General features: G+C 36.5%; 1 protein-coding gene across 1 annotated transcript; it reads right to left on the bottom strand.

The window, feature by feature from the left end:
• Positions 1-3,421: 3,421 nt before the first annotated feature.
• LOC134246993 (uncharacterized) lies at positions 3,422-4,445 on the bottom strand. Its single transcript, XM_062729347.1, has 2 exons — positions 4,236-4,445; positions 3,422-4,117 (listed from the first exon to the last, which is right to left on the bottom strand). The coding sequence occupies exons 1-2, from the start codon at positions 4,443-4,445 to the stop codon at positions 3,422-3,424; spliced, it is 906 nt and encodes a 301-aa protein (XP_062585331.1).
• Between the last annotated feature and the right edge of the window lie 12,510 nt (positions 4,446-16,955).

Raw genomic sequence — 16,955 nt, 5'->3', positions numbered from 1 at the left:
GTAAACAGACCTTTTATTGTAGTATTGTTGACTTTCAACTGCATTCCACAATCCCTTCCTGGTTATCACTTTGATTATGATTCGCTTCCTTTAATCCATCTTCTTTTGCTTACACCGGAATTTTCTTTGTTTCGATAACCGCTCTATTAACGTTCAAAAATATTACGCGTCATTTCCGGGAAGATAACTCTGTTTGTCACAGAAAGTGTTCAATTTCTAAAAACTTAAATCTCAACACATCTTAAGTCTAAACACGTTTAGATATAATACATGTTTAGACATAAGTGTTTAGCCGTTAAACACAATCTTAAACATGTTTAGGTCTAAACACGTAATGGATGTGTTTATTTTTCTAACGCAGTTTTTACAGTGTACATATGTACGATAGAAGACTTTAGAGTAAGCTAGTAATAACTGTATATTTATTGCCGAAAAGTTTTTGAAATATTTCTTCAAACTCAAGCCTTTTATTGCCTGACGTCACGCTAAGGATCAATAGGGTTCGAAGAGGTCACAGTTGGCCAGCAAAATTTTGTGCATGCTGATTATCATCGGATTTGTTACATGCATTTCAGCAACGACAGTTATCTATTCTGTTAGCAGAAAAATAAACATATTGCTAATACAATACATTGAAGTATTTATTTTCTCTAGCCTTTAGCTAGCATATATTAATTTCATGCGAGTTCTTATACGGATATATGTCCGTTTGACCTTTTTTTCTGCGTTTCTATACTACTGGATTAGTCCATTTGTCTTCTAGGTAAGGGGTGACGCTATTATTTCGCGCCAAAATGTCACGTGTAGGTTTTTGCACCCTTTTTCTGGACTATTCTATTGAATGAAAATGAAAACTGCATGAATTATGTAAAGTCTGTTCTTTTTTGTCAGAATCCTGGTCGAGCTTTGGAAAAAAAACAAACAAACAATTCGGTGACATTGTGAAGTGAGTTAGAAGTTACATCATTTAAAGTAATAAAACATATGATGTTTGGCATTCATATATCGCCGTCAAGTTTGTTGGGTCATTTAAAGCTTTAATTATTTTTCCCATGTTTCCAACAATCTTTGATACTTTGGCATACCCAAGAAACTATCAATCATATTCTATACGTCAGTCATAATTGTTAGATCCCCAATTTCTTGTAGTTATCATATTTTCAGCTGCCACCTTTATATGTAGCCATGCTTTCAAGCATTAATCAAATGTTTTTCCTTATTTACGTCATCCTCTAAAACCATTTTAGACTTGCGGACAGAGGTGTTCATCTTTTGTCCCGGGTTCGAATCTACAACGGGACATGATCATGATTTCATTTTTTATTTGAGATACAAACATTACTAGTATTATATATGGTTTATGTTTTGTGCAACATCTCCATAATTTACTCCAGTGAAATAATTTACCCCCCCCCCCCAAATGTAAACGTTTAAAGTTTATCATGCTCATAGATTCTATAGATATTGATGACATAGTCAGCCAAGCTTTTTAAAAAGCTGTTACTTGTGTTATTATTTGTTTATTTATTCGCGCAAAGGACATTGGGTAGTAAAGGAGCTTTGGGAATGTTGCACAACAAAATTTGCTTGACATCTGTACAATTCCGAACTTCTTTTCTTACACGTTATTCTATTGAGCTCGCTGCACTCGCTATTATACGGTTCTTGAAAATGAAAGAAACGTCGTAGTCTTTATGAAAAGTAACCGATTTTCTTGATTGTACAAACATTTTTAAAGAAATTAGGGGGGGGGGGGGTTAAGTTATACAAAGAAAAAAAAATATGTGTCATTTTAGATTACCGACGTGCAATGATTTGATACATGTGTACCGTATTTATGAGAGGTTCATAGCGAGAGGTTCATAGCCCTTGTCTGAAAAGTGTCGCATCCATTGATATTTTCTTTTTTGCTACGATTTAATGCTTTAAAAATGATGTCTTTATTCAATTTGGTTATTTTCGATATATAAATATCTGTCCAACCTGTCTGTGGGATGCGATAGTAAAGTGTCTGCCGTCCGTTCGCCTGTTCGTCTGTCTAGCTGTCTGTCTGTCTATTTTTCAAAATACTACTCTTCATACCGTTTTGGTCTGATTTCAATATAACTTGGCACATAAGTACACATCTCTACGATACATAGTATAGTGCATCGGTTTTTGAATGCTTTAAAATGGGACTTCTTCAACAGTTTTTGTCTGAATTCAATATTGCTTGGCACATAAGTAGCCTTCACTAAGATACAAAATATCGTGCATCCGTTTTTGATTTCAATGAACGGTGTTGCCATGGTTACTAAAAATAGAAATTTCTGTATATAATTCCCTAAAAATGTTACTCCTCCTACAGTTTTAGTTTGATTTCAATATAACTGGACACACAAGTAGACTTCAATGTGATACATAATTAAGTGCATCGTTTTTGATTTCGATGAACGGTGTTGTCATCTATACTTATAAATTAATAAATTTGGCAAATAAACTCCGATACGGATGCACAAGACTTCTTATTTACCCATCTAATACTACACTACATACAAGCTGATGTCCGTAAAGTATATTAAGATTTCATTCGGATAGTAAGTATCGTACATAAAATTAAAAGTCTACTTCAATTTTCTGAAAACAGCCATGAAATAGTGTAACGTGTTTGCCTAACACATATGATTTTTCTCTGGGTCTAGGGCCCCCTCAGATACCTTGCTGAGGAATTTGATTGTTGACTAAAACTTATTTACATATGCAAAATATACAGATATCGGGTGCTTCCCTAGCACACAAATAAACGAAATAATCAATTAAACCGCCTCTTAATCAGTTGGGCTTCTATCTCGAAGCGACTTCTAGAAGCGCCCAAAGTGACAACTAAAGCGCCAGCACGTCGCTTCTCCCAGAAGCGACAGGTTACTTCTACCTGTATACGGACTGTCTTCTTATGCAACGCTCACGTAGACTGTTACATACTAGGTAAACTCTGTTCTGCACATCGCAAAGCAATAATGACTTATGAACAGACTTACCGCTGTTGTCTATTTCTTTGATAATACCGCACTTCTCCGCTGGCACTCTATCAGTAACTGTAGCAGAAACTGACTTTATCGAGTCTCGACGCCTTATATATACTATGAGTATATCACGTGACATACCCACTCGGAATGTCTGGGAACTCGGCGTTTTACGAGCTCAGGGTCCCTTCGGAACGCCCTGTCTCCTTCCCTTAATTGTATATTTCCGTTACATTACCCACGCCTCAGATTCAAGCGTCCTCGCTTGCACAGGAAAATAAAACAAAGAGGCATATAATAGACAATTTTTCTTATTTACAATGATTCAAATACTGTCAATTCCTTTGACAAGGTAAACTGTATATACATATATTACATCAATAACCAGTCACTTAACAATTCGTGAGTCTATCGATTGTCTAACTCATATTATAGCTCTTCTTTCTTTCAACGACTTTGATCTTAACCCCATTCTCCCACTTGGTGGTTATGGTTTTAGTGGAGTACACATAAAGGGTTGGCTCGGTCTGTGTAGTCGCGTTCACGGTGGATTTCTTTGCAGACTTCTCCAATTCATGCACCACCGGTTCTGACTGATGAATCTCTTTGCTCTTCATCTGGGAACCTGTATAGAGAACTGGCTGAGTTCTCTTCCGAATGATTCGTCCTATCTCTAGGTCCTCAGGTGCCTTCTCTATTTCTTCAGTTTCCCTAGAGTCTTCTTCATCACTAGAGCTACATGGACCCAACACATCTAACAATTCTCCAGGATCCTGACATTCCCAATCACTCTGGTTAGACTCCTTCTCCATATGGTCACTACCAGGATTCGCTGCTGGAATATCTTCACCAACTACAACATCAGCTGCTTTTGTAATCGTGCTCGGCTTTTGCTTCTTAGCAGGGGGTGGAACAGTTGCTGAACCGTTATGAACTTTCATGTGTTTCACAAGGTAGCTGTTCTTCTTGAACCTGGCTCCACAAGTTACACATTTAAATCTCTGTCCTGAGCATAAAATAACGTGGTCCTGCCATGGCTCATCAATGGCTTTGTCACAAAAAGGACAGTCAGGCTGTTTAGCTTTGGTAAACTTTATATCAGGCATATCTGTAATCTACAACAAACAAACAAAAAAAAATGGGTTAAAGCTCATTCAAATTCTCTTGAATCTTTGTCATCTTTAATATAAAAATATTAAAGCAACATAAATAACCTGTCTAGCAAAGATCTACTACATAATCTGATAAATAAGCAGGAGCCCGTCTGCTTCTACTAGATCTTTGGGGCTTCTGATCGATCACAGGATCATTAACACCCTCTCTATCAATGCCTAACTCTTCAGACTCATCTTGTTGTAACGTGATACTTTCATTCTGGTCGACATCACCAGAATCACTTAGTTCTACCTCACCAGACAGAATCTGAGGTTTAACCAATCTCATTCTGTCTACATGTATCACTTGTGGCGACCCTTTACTTCCACAAGATACTTTGTACGTAAATTCTGAACATTTTTCTAGGACTTCGAAAGGTCCTTGCCAAAAGCTTGTTAACTTCGGCGAAGTACCCATACGTCTGCGAGGAAAGAATACGTAAACGTGGTCTCGAGGGAGAATCTCTGCCATAGTAACTTCTTGTCATGGAAGCGTTTTTGACGCATCATTTCCCCTCTAGTATTTTCTCTCACAATACGGTGTGCTTCCTCCAGTCTCTCTTGAAGCAACCAGGCCCATCTATTCTGTGGAAGTGGCTTTCGCTGTACCTCCATTTCGTATACGAGGTCTAGAGGTGTTGTCGCTTCTCTACCAAGCATGAGGTAGTTTGGAGAGAAGCCAGTTGTGTCATGCTCCGCTGACCTATATGCCATCATGACATACGGCAACTGTTCGTCCCAATCTGTATGATTTTTGTTCACGCAGGAACTTAACATGGCTTCTAGAGTTCGATTAAACCTTTCCACCATACCATCCGACTGCGGATGGTAGGGTGTAGTGCGAGTCTTTTCAATTTGCAATAGCTCGCAAACCGAATGGAACAAATCACTCTCGTATTGACGGCCTTGATCTGAGTGTATTGTATAGGGTACTCCGAATCTAGTGATGACCTGTTCAACCAGAATCTTTGCCACAGTTTTTGATTCCATATTTGGCATCGGAAAACATTCAGTCCAGCGAGTAAAATAATCTGAAACTACCAGTATGTATCTGTTTCCAGATTCTGTCAATGGCAGTTCCCCCATAATATCTGTTGCTATTCTATCCATGGGGAATCCATTCTGAACAATTTGCATCGGCGCTTTCTGGCTAGTAAATGATGGCTTTCTTCTGGCACAGATGTCACATCCATTTATATACCGACGAACATCTTTGTTAAGCCCTGGCCAATAAAATTGACTTCTTATCTTGGCGATGGTCTTGTTTATACCTAGGTGACCTGCAGTACGTTTGTCGTGGTATTCCTTTAGAATATGCCTTCTCTCAGACATAGGCACAATTATCTGGAACTTTTCCGTCTTTGTCTCTTGGTCTATGGTCTTTCGATAAAGTAAATTGTCCTGAATGGTAAGTAAACTTAGCTGTGACCATAGAGAACGTAGAAATGCACTTTGACTGGCAACTTCTCTAAATGATGGTTTCTTTTCCTGATCCATCCAACGTTTTACAAGAACAATTTCTTTATCTTCTCTTTGGACCCTATGAAGATAAGATTCTTGAATAACTGGGGCGTCGACTGTTGCAGTTCTTACTTTGGGATCCTCTTTTTCCTTATCCCAGCCTACTTGGAATCCACATTGCTTACACGGAAGACGACTAAGTGCGTCAGCGTTTTGGTGTAACTTGCCTGGTCGATGTTGGATCTCTATGTCATACGTGTACAGCACTTCAAGCCAGCGAGCAAGCTGACCCTCTGGATTTTTAAAGTTGGTCAACCATCTCAGCGAGCTGTGGTCCGTGCGCAAAATAAATTTACGTCCGTAGAGGTAATGCTTAAAATACTTGGTAAAATACACTGCTGCCAACAACTCTTTTCTCGTCACGCAGTACTGCCTTTCAGACTTTGTAAAAGTCTTGCTGGCGAAGGCAATTACACGTTCTTTACCATCGTGCACTTGTGATAATACTGCTCCCATCGCAAAGTTACTTGCGTCCGTGTCCAATATGAACGGCTTACTAAAGTCAGGATGTGCAAGGATGGGGGCACTTGTCAGTGTAGCTTTTAACTTTTCGAAAGCACTTTGGCAATCCTCACTCCAAACGAAGGATTTGCTTTTCTCTGTCTGTTTGTGAAGGGGTTTTGCTATGCTCGCAAAGTCTTTCACAAACTTCCTGTAGTAGCTACATATACCCAGGAATGAACGTAGCTCACTCACATTGGCTGGCACTGTCATTTCCTTAATCGCCTCAATCTTCTTTGGATCCGTAGTAATACCCTTCTCGGAAATTATGTGTCCGAGATATTCTACCGACTTGCAAAACAAGGAACACTTCTTGGTCTTCAGTTTCAACCCTGCATTTGCCAATCGGTCGAACACTTTGCTCAGGTTCTCCACCATGCCCTCAAATGTTTTACTAATGACGATGATATCGTCCAAGTAAATCAAACATATTTCCCAATTCAACCCTGCAAGGACTGTCTCCATCAATCTCTCAAATGTCGCTCCGGCATTGCACAAGCCGAAGGGCATCACTTTAAATTGATATAATCCTTTTCTTGTGGCAAAAGCAGTCTTTATTTTGTCACTGGACTCCATTTCCACCTGCCAGTATCCCATAGCCAAGTCGAGAGTAGAGAACCACGAAGCACCACTTAGACTATCTAACATGTCGTCGATTCTCGGAAGAGGGTAAGCATCTTTCAAAGTAACCGCGTTTAATCGCCTATAATCGATACAAAATCGAGTTGATCCATCCTTCTTCTTAACTAAAACGATACCCGAGGCCCACGGACTAGACGAAGGTTCAATTACATTTCTCTCAAGCATATCGTCCACCAACCTATCTGCTTCTTCTCTCATGTGTACTGGTAATCGTCTTGGTGGCTGTTTTATTGGGTGTGCGTCTCCCGTGTCGATACAATGCTTGACAACATTTGTTCTGCCAAGTCCATCATCTGAACCAGCAAACAGAAAAGCATATCTTGATAACAGTTTATCTACTTCAGTCTTTTGTTTTTGGTTTAAGCACGTTTTCGACTTTTCACTTAAGACCTGCAGCTCTCTTGAAAAAGGTTTCTTAAAACTGCTATCTTTATTTTCTCCTTCTAATATCTTTACCACTGGGCTAAGCTGTCCCATATTAGTTCCCTTGTAAATCGTCTGTGCATCGGTCGAAAGATTCATGACTCGTATTGGAACCTTATTATGATTGCTCACCAGAGTTCTGCCAACTAAACCTTTATTTGAATCTATCAAACAATTCCTTGGCTCTACAATACCATATCCACTAGGAAGGTTCTTGCCCTCTGGTATGCATACATCACAGCGTGTAATCATCTCACTTCTTGGCGGAATAGTGAATGACTCTGAAGCCACCACCCGATAACATCCTAGCATACCTTGAAGTAATAAAAAATAATGTTCACCATTTATTGAAATTACTTTCTTTGGGACGTCCAACGTGCAATTTTGCTCATTCATGAAATCCAGACCCAGGATTCCATCAACTGTTATATCAGCGACCACCACTGTTCTCACAAAGTTACTCGAACCAATGGTTAAATTTAAGGTAGCTTTGCCAAAAAGTTTTAGAGGCCTACCTTCAGCAGACATTATGTCTTGGTGCATATTATCCAAAACAAGATTTTGATGAACCTTTTGTATTTCACCGAAGACATTCTTTGCAATGAGCGTAACGGTTGCTCCTGTATCGATCAACATTTTTGTGTCTACATCTTCTATTTTAGCTGAGAGATACATTCCAGCCTCACTGGGTCTATTGTAAGCAATTGGCTGCAGCTTACGTTGTGGTCTAACTGTCTTAGCAGAACCAGAACCATGACCCGGTGCTTTAGAGTTTTTGCCAAACTTCTTTGTTGTTTCGTTTAGCTGCTTCGAAGGACAATGTTTGCTTATGTGTCCTTCTTTACGACAATTGTAGCACTTTATTGTTCTTGGGGGTTGCCGTGGCTTCTTGTTATTGCGATCCGTCCAGTTCATTGAGCTAAGTGACTTACTCTTCATTTCACGCATTTCTGTCTTAAGTTCCATAACAGAACTTTGCAAATCTCTAAGAGTTTTGGTCAGCTCGTCGGTATTTATCTGGGATTTGAACTGAGCATTATCGTGATCGGTTTCTGTAACTACACGCAAGTGTGACTTGTATTCCGATCTTCTGGAGTCGGCTCTGACAAAGGCTTCTAATTCAACCGCTAGCCTTATAGCGTCGTTCAAACTCTGGGGTCTAGCTTGTTTAATTCTAAGACGCATGTCTGCATCAACCAAAGCATCGATAAACTGTTCCTTAGATAAAGTCTCCTGAACGTCGTTTGGTGCTGTAGGATAGGCAAGATGTGTTAGCCTCCGAATTGACTGTCCTAATTCTGGGAGCGTCTCGGTCGCTTTCTGTCTTCGTTCTCGTAGTTGAACTCTGTATAGTTCTGTCTGGTTTGCAGGGGCAAAACGATCTTCAAGCGCCTTAATCAGTTCATCATAGTTCCTTCCATCATCTCTACTCAAATTCCCAAGCACTCCCTGTGCTTGTCCCCTCAGAGAGACCGCTAAATAAAGACCTTTTTCTTTAGCACTCCAACCATTCAATGAAGAGCACGCCTCAAAGTGTGATTTATAATCAAGCCACGATCCAATCCCGTCATACGTAGCTGGTTTAATATAATTAGATGGCTTCTTTACAGAATTCAGTTCCTTTGGTTTTGCTTCGTCAGTCTTGGTATTTTCAAGAAAGCGCCGTAGTCTGACAGTTACACCTGGTTCATCCTCTCTGGCAACGATAGGTGTGTCGCTTCTTAAAATGGGCTCTTGTTCTAAATTGTCAATTCTTGGTGTTTCACGGAGAACTTCACTCTGGATTCTGGCCGAAGCTTGGTTAACATCTTCTATAGGACTTTGAGTCATTATTCCAGAGTCGCTTCTACGGGCCGTGGTTGTTCTTATACTAGCTGGAGTAGACGTTCTCTGACCATGATTGTCCGAGGATAATTCAGAATGCTCGAGCGTCTTCCTTCCCAACCGTGTTATTTCGGCTTCCAACCTAGCTATTTCTTCGTCTAAGCTCGACATTTTTTTTTAAAGCAACGAAACTTTACAAATAAAGAAACATAAGAAATATATGAAATTTACTTCTTTTTATTTTTTAAAATTCAATCAAGCAACCAAATCAAGTCCCAACGTGGGCGCCATTTTCTGTAACGTGTTTGCCTAACACATATAATATATGATTTTTCTCTGGGTCTAGGGCCCCCTCAGATACCTTGCTGAGGAATTTGATTGTTGACTAAAACTTATTTACATATGCAAAATATATAGATATCGGGTGCTTCCCTAGCACACAAATAAACGAAATAATCAATTAAACCGCCTCTTAATCAGTTGGGCTTCTATCTCTGAAGCGACTTCTAGAAGCGCCCAAAGTGACAACTAAAGCGCCAGCACGTCGCTTCTCCCAGAAGCGACAGGTTACTTCTACCTGTATACGGACTGTCTTCTTATGCAACGCTCACGTAGACTGTTACATACTAGGTAAACTCTGTTCTGCACATCGCAAAGCAATAATGACTTATGAACAGACTTACCGCTGTTGTCTATTTCTTTGATAATACCGCACTTCTCCGCTGGCACTCTATCAGTAACTGTAGCAGAAACTGACTTTATCGAGTCTCGACGCCTTATATATACTATGAGTATATCACGTGACATACCCACTCGGAATGTCTGGGAACTCGGCGTTTTACGAGCTCAGGGTCCCTTCGGAACGCCCTGTCTCCTTCCCTTAATTGTATATTTCCGTTACAATAGCATCAACGTGAGTATTGTGGCGTTTCCGGTTGGCGGATCTAAGCTACTGACAAATTTTAATGAAACTGACAACAAACAATCTTTTATTTATTTCATAAAATTTCATCACTGAATTATTCAATCAAAACTTGATTTAATTGATATCAAAGAAATAAGTTGTGGTAACCAATTCAATGGCGAAAAGTGTAAATTATTTTCGTCAATCGCCGATCTCAATATTGACGGAAGCTTCTAGAACATCACGTCCCTTTTGCTACATTGTTTTAATCAAGAAATAATTATAAATATTTTAATTAATGGGTTATTTGATTAAATAGTTTTACAACAAATGATGTTATATAAATTAGAATACAATAAAAACAATAGTTTTGTAAAAACGAGCAAAATATGCTTGAAATTTATCAGAATCATATTGTAAACTAATATTTATTGATACAATGATTATATAAGTAGACATGGTACATGGTTACTCAGCAGTGGATAGTGTGTGTATCCGAAGATTTGAAAACAAAAATTTGAACTCAGACAGATTAATCTTGATGTATATTAATAAATTGATCTTTAGAATAAAAGCTGATTTCTATAGATTTGATGAAACTAAATTCTATGCATATTGTTTACGCACTTCTCTGTTCTGCTCTGTCAACAATGATAACCTTGACTTTAACATTGGAATTTAATGTTTACATGTACTACCTGTGATACTTGTATAACCGGTTTTGTTCCATTGATAAATTCATCCATTGATAAATTCATAACGTAAATTCCATCGTAGTAAATACAATCTACTATGTCCATCTGTTTCAATATTTCTTATACAACAAATGTCCATCGACTTTCAGTATTAATATATAAATAATACTTTATGTACATCAATTTCATTCATATTCTGCAATAAATTTGTACATCCAGTAAAATCAGTTTAAACGGAGAAACACATTGTACATCGCTTTATATTTATATAACGCTCGTTTCTACTTATACTTTGTTTGTAAAGTAACTTGTTATCGTTTATATAATTGTTTTAAAATGTACATATTATGTAATATGTATTTGATTTCTTGAATAAATTATTTTAAACCAAAAAAAAAAAAAAAAAAAATGTCAATCTGACAGCAAGGTATCAAAAGATGACGACGAGTTAATGATAAATGAAAATATTTTAAAAACAGGAAATACTTATATCGAAAGACTTAATTATATATGTAGTATATATATACATGTATATGTTTTTGTTATAAGTTTATCGGCAAAAACTGTATTTTTCGTACTAAGAGCATCGTGGTAACGAACCCGACGTACAATTTGTAATCACCTTAATTGCGTTCAATAAGAGAGAAAATTTACGAATAAGGTATTGTTCAAATACAATTAATTACAGCTATAAAGTTTTGTGTTTTAATGAAGACATTTCAGTTTTTTTATATCTAAAAAAAAGTCTTTCTCCAATGCCAACTTCTTTCAGAACCAAATTTTTGGTATTCAACACTACATTTCCCTTATATGAATTTCCTGTAGTATTAAGGAGGGAGGGGGGTGGGGGGGGACCAGCCTTTCACTGAACATTTCCAATAATAAAATATTGGTGGGAAAAAAAGTGGGGGGAGGGGGGCAGCATTTTACGTGTTGATAAGGGTACATATATAATAATAAACCAAGACCCAAGTACCTGTGAATTTTTACCCCTCCCCAACTCCCAAAAAACAATTTATTTGTATATTATGTATATTTGTTGTTTTTATCCTTCCATGAAAATGGAATAAGAACATTTGAAGTGCAATATTCATAACATTGTATGAAGTTTTGAAGACATAAACGTCAATTAAAGCATTTTTTTTATTTTTCAAGTTTTCACAAAAAGTGGTTGGGAATGGTGACGTACATTTCGTTCATGCTGACTTTTGAACAAAGTATTTCTTCTTTCTATAAGTCTGTAGTCTGTCAGTAAAATCTACAACTGTTGTAAATGGTCAAGTTTTATGTATAAATTAAATTTCCCGTCCTTGCGCGGGTAATTATCTAGTGATTACAAAAAATAGAAATTTATGTGAAATTCCTTTAAAACGCTACTCCTTCTACAGTTTTGGTCTGATGGCAATGGCTAGTTTTCTCTTCCTTTGTTATAAGTACAAACAAGTAGAGCTATAGTCTCGACATTGTGTTGAACCCAATGAATCATTTTGCCTCGATTATAGTCTGAAAAAACTCATGGCTGAACATATCCAGTCATTTGGACGAGTCAAGATTAGTGACAGTGAAACTGTAAATTCGCTACCATTTTTCTATTAGTGAAACATTGCTGATATAATGCAGGGTGGGACGTGACCTTGACTTGAGTTCAAAGTCCCCAAGGATAAGATGTTTTTGGTTGGATGCATGGACAGAAAGAATATCTAAATAAAATGTTTGAAATTTTCCAGACGGTAACACATGGATAATATTTTTATAACGAAAGCTAGTCATTGCTTAGATCAAGGTCATTTGGAGAGTTCAAGGTCACTTGGAAAGTTCAAGGTCACATATATTCCTTTACAATCTTTTTCCTAGCTAAGCATTGCAAGTTGCTTCTCTTAAAAGGTTTAAATTTTCACTTGTAGAACTTTAGAATATGGCTTGACCTAGACTCAAGGTTACGTCTTCTTATCCGTAGCTCCAACGGAAGACCTATTCGTTGCTTTGCAACGAGCTCGGCTCTAGTTTTTAAACATTTTGTGTTTTTGAATTGTTGAATATTAACCTCATGTGTTTAGAATTTAAACATTCTAACGTGTTTATTTCTTAAACACTTCTTGAGGTGTTTAAATTCTATACATGTTGAAGTGTTTATTATCTGTTGCAATATAGTGTTTATTTATAAAACACTTATTTTTTACAGTGTATACATTTCTTTGATAAATATATTAATTATGTGTATTAATTTCTTAATTATTGATGTTTACTACATTCTCTTTGAGGAAACACTGGCTATCAATACGACTTTATATCCTTTATATTATATATAATTAATTTTAAAACAATAGTTTTTCAATTAATATCGAATGAACACAGGCATACAATTTGTATAATAGGCCGAGGGCGGACCTTTTCTTATAGAGCCAGGCGGACCTAATATGTAATCGTATTTGGTCCGGCCGGACCTTTAAACGAGGCGGACCAAATATTATGCGACAGCGGCAACAAAGTTAAAAAAATCTTCTCCAGTCAAAGCGTTCCCAATTAAAACCGTCCCGGTCAAAGCGTTCCCTGATTTTGGTCAAAGCGTACCATGATTTTGGTCAAAGCGCCCCCTGACATATTTTATAGAAATATGATACTACGAAACCGTCCCCTGATTTTGGACAAAGCGTCCCTTTATTTTGGTCAAAGCACCCCCTGAGATATTTTGATAGGAAAATGTAGTTTCTAAACCGCCCCCTGATTTTGGTCAAAGCGTCCCTTGATTTTAGTCAAAGCGCCCCTGAGATTTTTTTTGTTAGGAAAATGTAGTTTCTAAAGCTCCCCCTGATTTTGGTCAAAGCGCCCCCTGATTTTGGTCAAAGCGCTCCCTGACATATTTTGACATATTTTGATAGAAATATGTAGTTTCTAAACCGCCCCCCCCCCTGATTTTGGTCAAAATGTCCCCAGATTATGGTCAAAGCGCCCCAAGACATATTTTATAGAAATATGATACTACGAAACCGTCCCCTGATTTTGGTCAAAGCGTCCCCTTATTTTGGTCAAAGCGCCCCCTGAGATATTTTGATAGGAAAATGTTGTTTCTAAAGCTCCCCCTGATTTTGGTCAAAGCGTCCCCTGATTTTGGTCAAAGCGCCCCCTGATTTTGGTCAAAGCGCCCCCTGACATATTTTGACAGGAATATGTAGTTTCTAAACCGCCCCCTTCCCCTGATTTTGGTCAAAGCGTCTCTTGATTTTGCTCAAAGCTCCCCCTGACATATTTTGATAGGAAAACGTACAGTAGTTTCTAAATCGCCCCGTTTTTGGTCAAAGCGCCCCCTGATTTTCGTCAAAGCGCCCCTAGTCAAATTTGTTGTGTGAAAAAAAAAAGTTTTTAAATTGTCCACAAAGCGCCCACTCGGTCTAATCAAAGAGCCCCAGACATACTTTGTATGAAAAAATGATGTATTCAATCGCCCCGAAATATTGGTCAAAGCGTCCCGTTATTTCCGTCTAATCTTCCCCTAATTTCGATCAAATCGTTCCGTTATTATACCGGTAATTTCTAAATTTAAAAATTATGGAATGGAATGTAATATGTTGAAAAAGAATTTGAAATTCTAACTTGATGATTAAAGTTTTCTATTAGGGAAATGCGTAAAAAAAAAAACAACCTCTCCATCGTTGAACACAGAGTACGCCTGCCGAGAAAATCTACACGCCCGCAGTGTTGTTTCTTTTATTTTGTACTATTTAAAAAAATACATATATATTAATTTAATGAAATATTTGGTTGTCATTTAATTAATTATAAACAAATCAAAAAGGAAAGAAAAAATATTTGATGATAATTTATAAAAATCTACATACGAGTTTTGCATATACATGTAAGTCCTACTTTACAATATTTTATATTCCTTATATTTTATGTTCGTCTAAGAAGACGTAAATACTTACTTTTATAAACATTGAAGCTGATGTATGTAAAACAAATAAATTTAAAAAAAGAAATGTTTTTATGAAATTTAAAACTAGATATGTCCAAGACCCGAATCATAGACAAGAAAGAAATAACCACGGAAACCATCCATGAAGATCGTGTCAATTGATTCATGATACAGATTGTGCAACAATTATCTGAAAAAAAAAATATTTGCAGCTCTGGGGCGTAAATAGTTTGTGTGGTATGTTGTATAAATGTAAATTGACGATTTTTTCAATAGTTTGATAAACATGCATTTGTATTAAATTATTAATTTCCTTCATCCATATTTTCTTAAAATTCATTTATTTAATCAGATGTGTAAAAATTTACTACTTCTGATTTTGTGGCTCTGGTTCATAATATCCCACCTTGGAGTGTGTGTATACATGGTTTAGCGCACGTGCCAATCTTCTCACTTGTCATGTACCTAATTATGTAATACCACATAATATTACGCACAGGTAGGGTATACAGGAAGATCGATCATTAAGTTTCATTGAGATTTGAAGTCTGTGTGTATACACAGTAAACATGAATTCAGACATTCATATCATTGCAAACAAATTTTGACAATGAATTTTGATAGAACAATATTATAATATATAGCGAGAATATTTGGAACTTTCGATGGATTATTTTTTCTCTAATTGAAATAAATGAATAAAATAGATTACTTTCATCCCTTTTCTTAAATCACCGAGTTCTTGCCTAGACGAAGAAATTGTGAAACTGAAATGTTAATTAAGATGAAATATAACGTGTTTTATATTTTGAAAATTATTAACTTTTTAAAACTTTTGTTTATTTCCATGACAGCCCAGATCGCTTATACATGTTGCATACACATCATGCTTTTAGTAAATTTTACCATACAGACTATTCTTTGACGTTACATATCTGAAAAAAAAATGATAAAATAAAACCCTATACGTAATTATTAGGTATGGGTAAGTTTGTTTGTTTTGGGGTTTTTTTTTTTCGAGATGTGTGGAACATCAAGTGCCTGCATGTGTTATTTGTTTTATTTTTTCTTTAGAATTTGATTTACCTTATCTTCCTTTTCTCTAAATGAATGAAAAGGGAATGATTTTGAACATACAGGTATAAACGATATTTTGTACACATGTCATGTACATGCTGATTTTCTTCCTCATTTCGTTTATTTACTTCTCTGTTTGATGTATACACGGATGTGTAGGTCTGGAATAATTTAAATTATACCATTTTTCTTACCTGTAAAATTTTGTATTTATTTTTAAAACTTTGTTGCATATAATAAGTTAATATAACCTGAAAAAAAAATCAGAAATATTAATCATTTCATTGATGTTTTAAAAGTTTAACATTGAATATTTCAGATTCTGATTCAAAACAACTACGGTAACCCTGTAAATCGTAAAGTTTTTACTGCTGAGTCATTATAAATTCTATAAATAGATACACAACCAATAATATTTTTATTAAAAAAAAAAAAGAAAGAAAGAAAAACATGATGTCCATGGCCTTCACACAGCAGTTCCTGAGTAAGAGTTATCCTTTAATACTATATACTCTTGTATCAAACACTAAATGAATAAAAAAATATTTAATTATTTATTTTTTTTTTTATTAATTTTTTGTCAAATGTTAACCAAATACTTTTGAAAAGTAACATTTCAAATATTGTAATGAGAAATTAGAGAAACAACACCGCAGGCGTTAGATTTTTCGTCAGGCATGCTCCACGCCGTATGCAAACTTTTAAACGATTAAAAACTCTATTCTGTGCTTTTAACATTATTTTTGTTTCCTAAAACATTAACTACAGGGTCTGAAAAAGTAATATACCGAACAAAAAACAAATTAAATCCATTAATAACACGGCAGGCGTATACATTTTCTGGGCAGGCGTATTTTTACCCTTGCAGGCGTCGGCATGCGTATTTTTTAGTGTTACCCAATCTCATGTGCTTGATTAAAATTTTTTTCTTGATCGGGCCATCGTATCCACCGTGTTTATAGATCCATATATTTATACACCTGGGCCCGGTTGTTCAGAAGATGGTTAAATTTAACACAGTGGTTAAGGATAACTATGTGTTAAACCTTAATCATATGATTAGCTAACACAGTGGTTAAATTCTGTTGTTCAAAAGCAATTTAACGCATTGGTTAGCTAACACTGTGTTAACTGCTTAATCACTTGGTAATCACTTGGTTACCCATAATGCACTTCTATTTCCTTTGTACACAATCATGGCTGACGTCGTCTGCTTGAAAAAGAATAGGAAAGCTAGGAGCACTAATTTCTCCTTAACTGAGGTAGAAATTATCAAAAATGAAGTAAAACTTCATCCTA

Source organism: Saccostrea cucullata, unplaced genomic scaffold (assembly GCF_032062105.1).
Source record: "Saccostrea cucullata isolate Sc308-1 unplaced genomic scaffold, CSIRO_AGI_Scuc_v1 ctg13890, whole genome shotgun sequence".
NCBI lineage: Eukaryota > Metazoa > Mollusca > Bivalvia > Ostreida > Ostreidae > Saccostrea > Saccostrea cuccullata.
The sequence above is the reverse complement of the archived record's forward strand: the minus strand, read 5'-3'. Positions and strand labels throughout refer to the sequence as shown.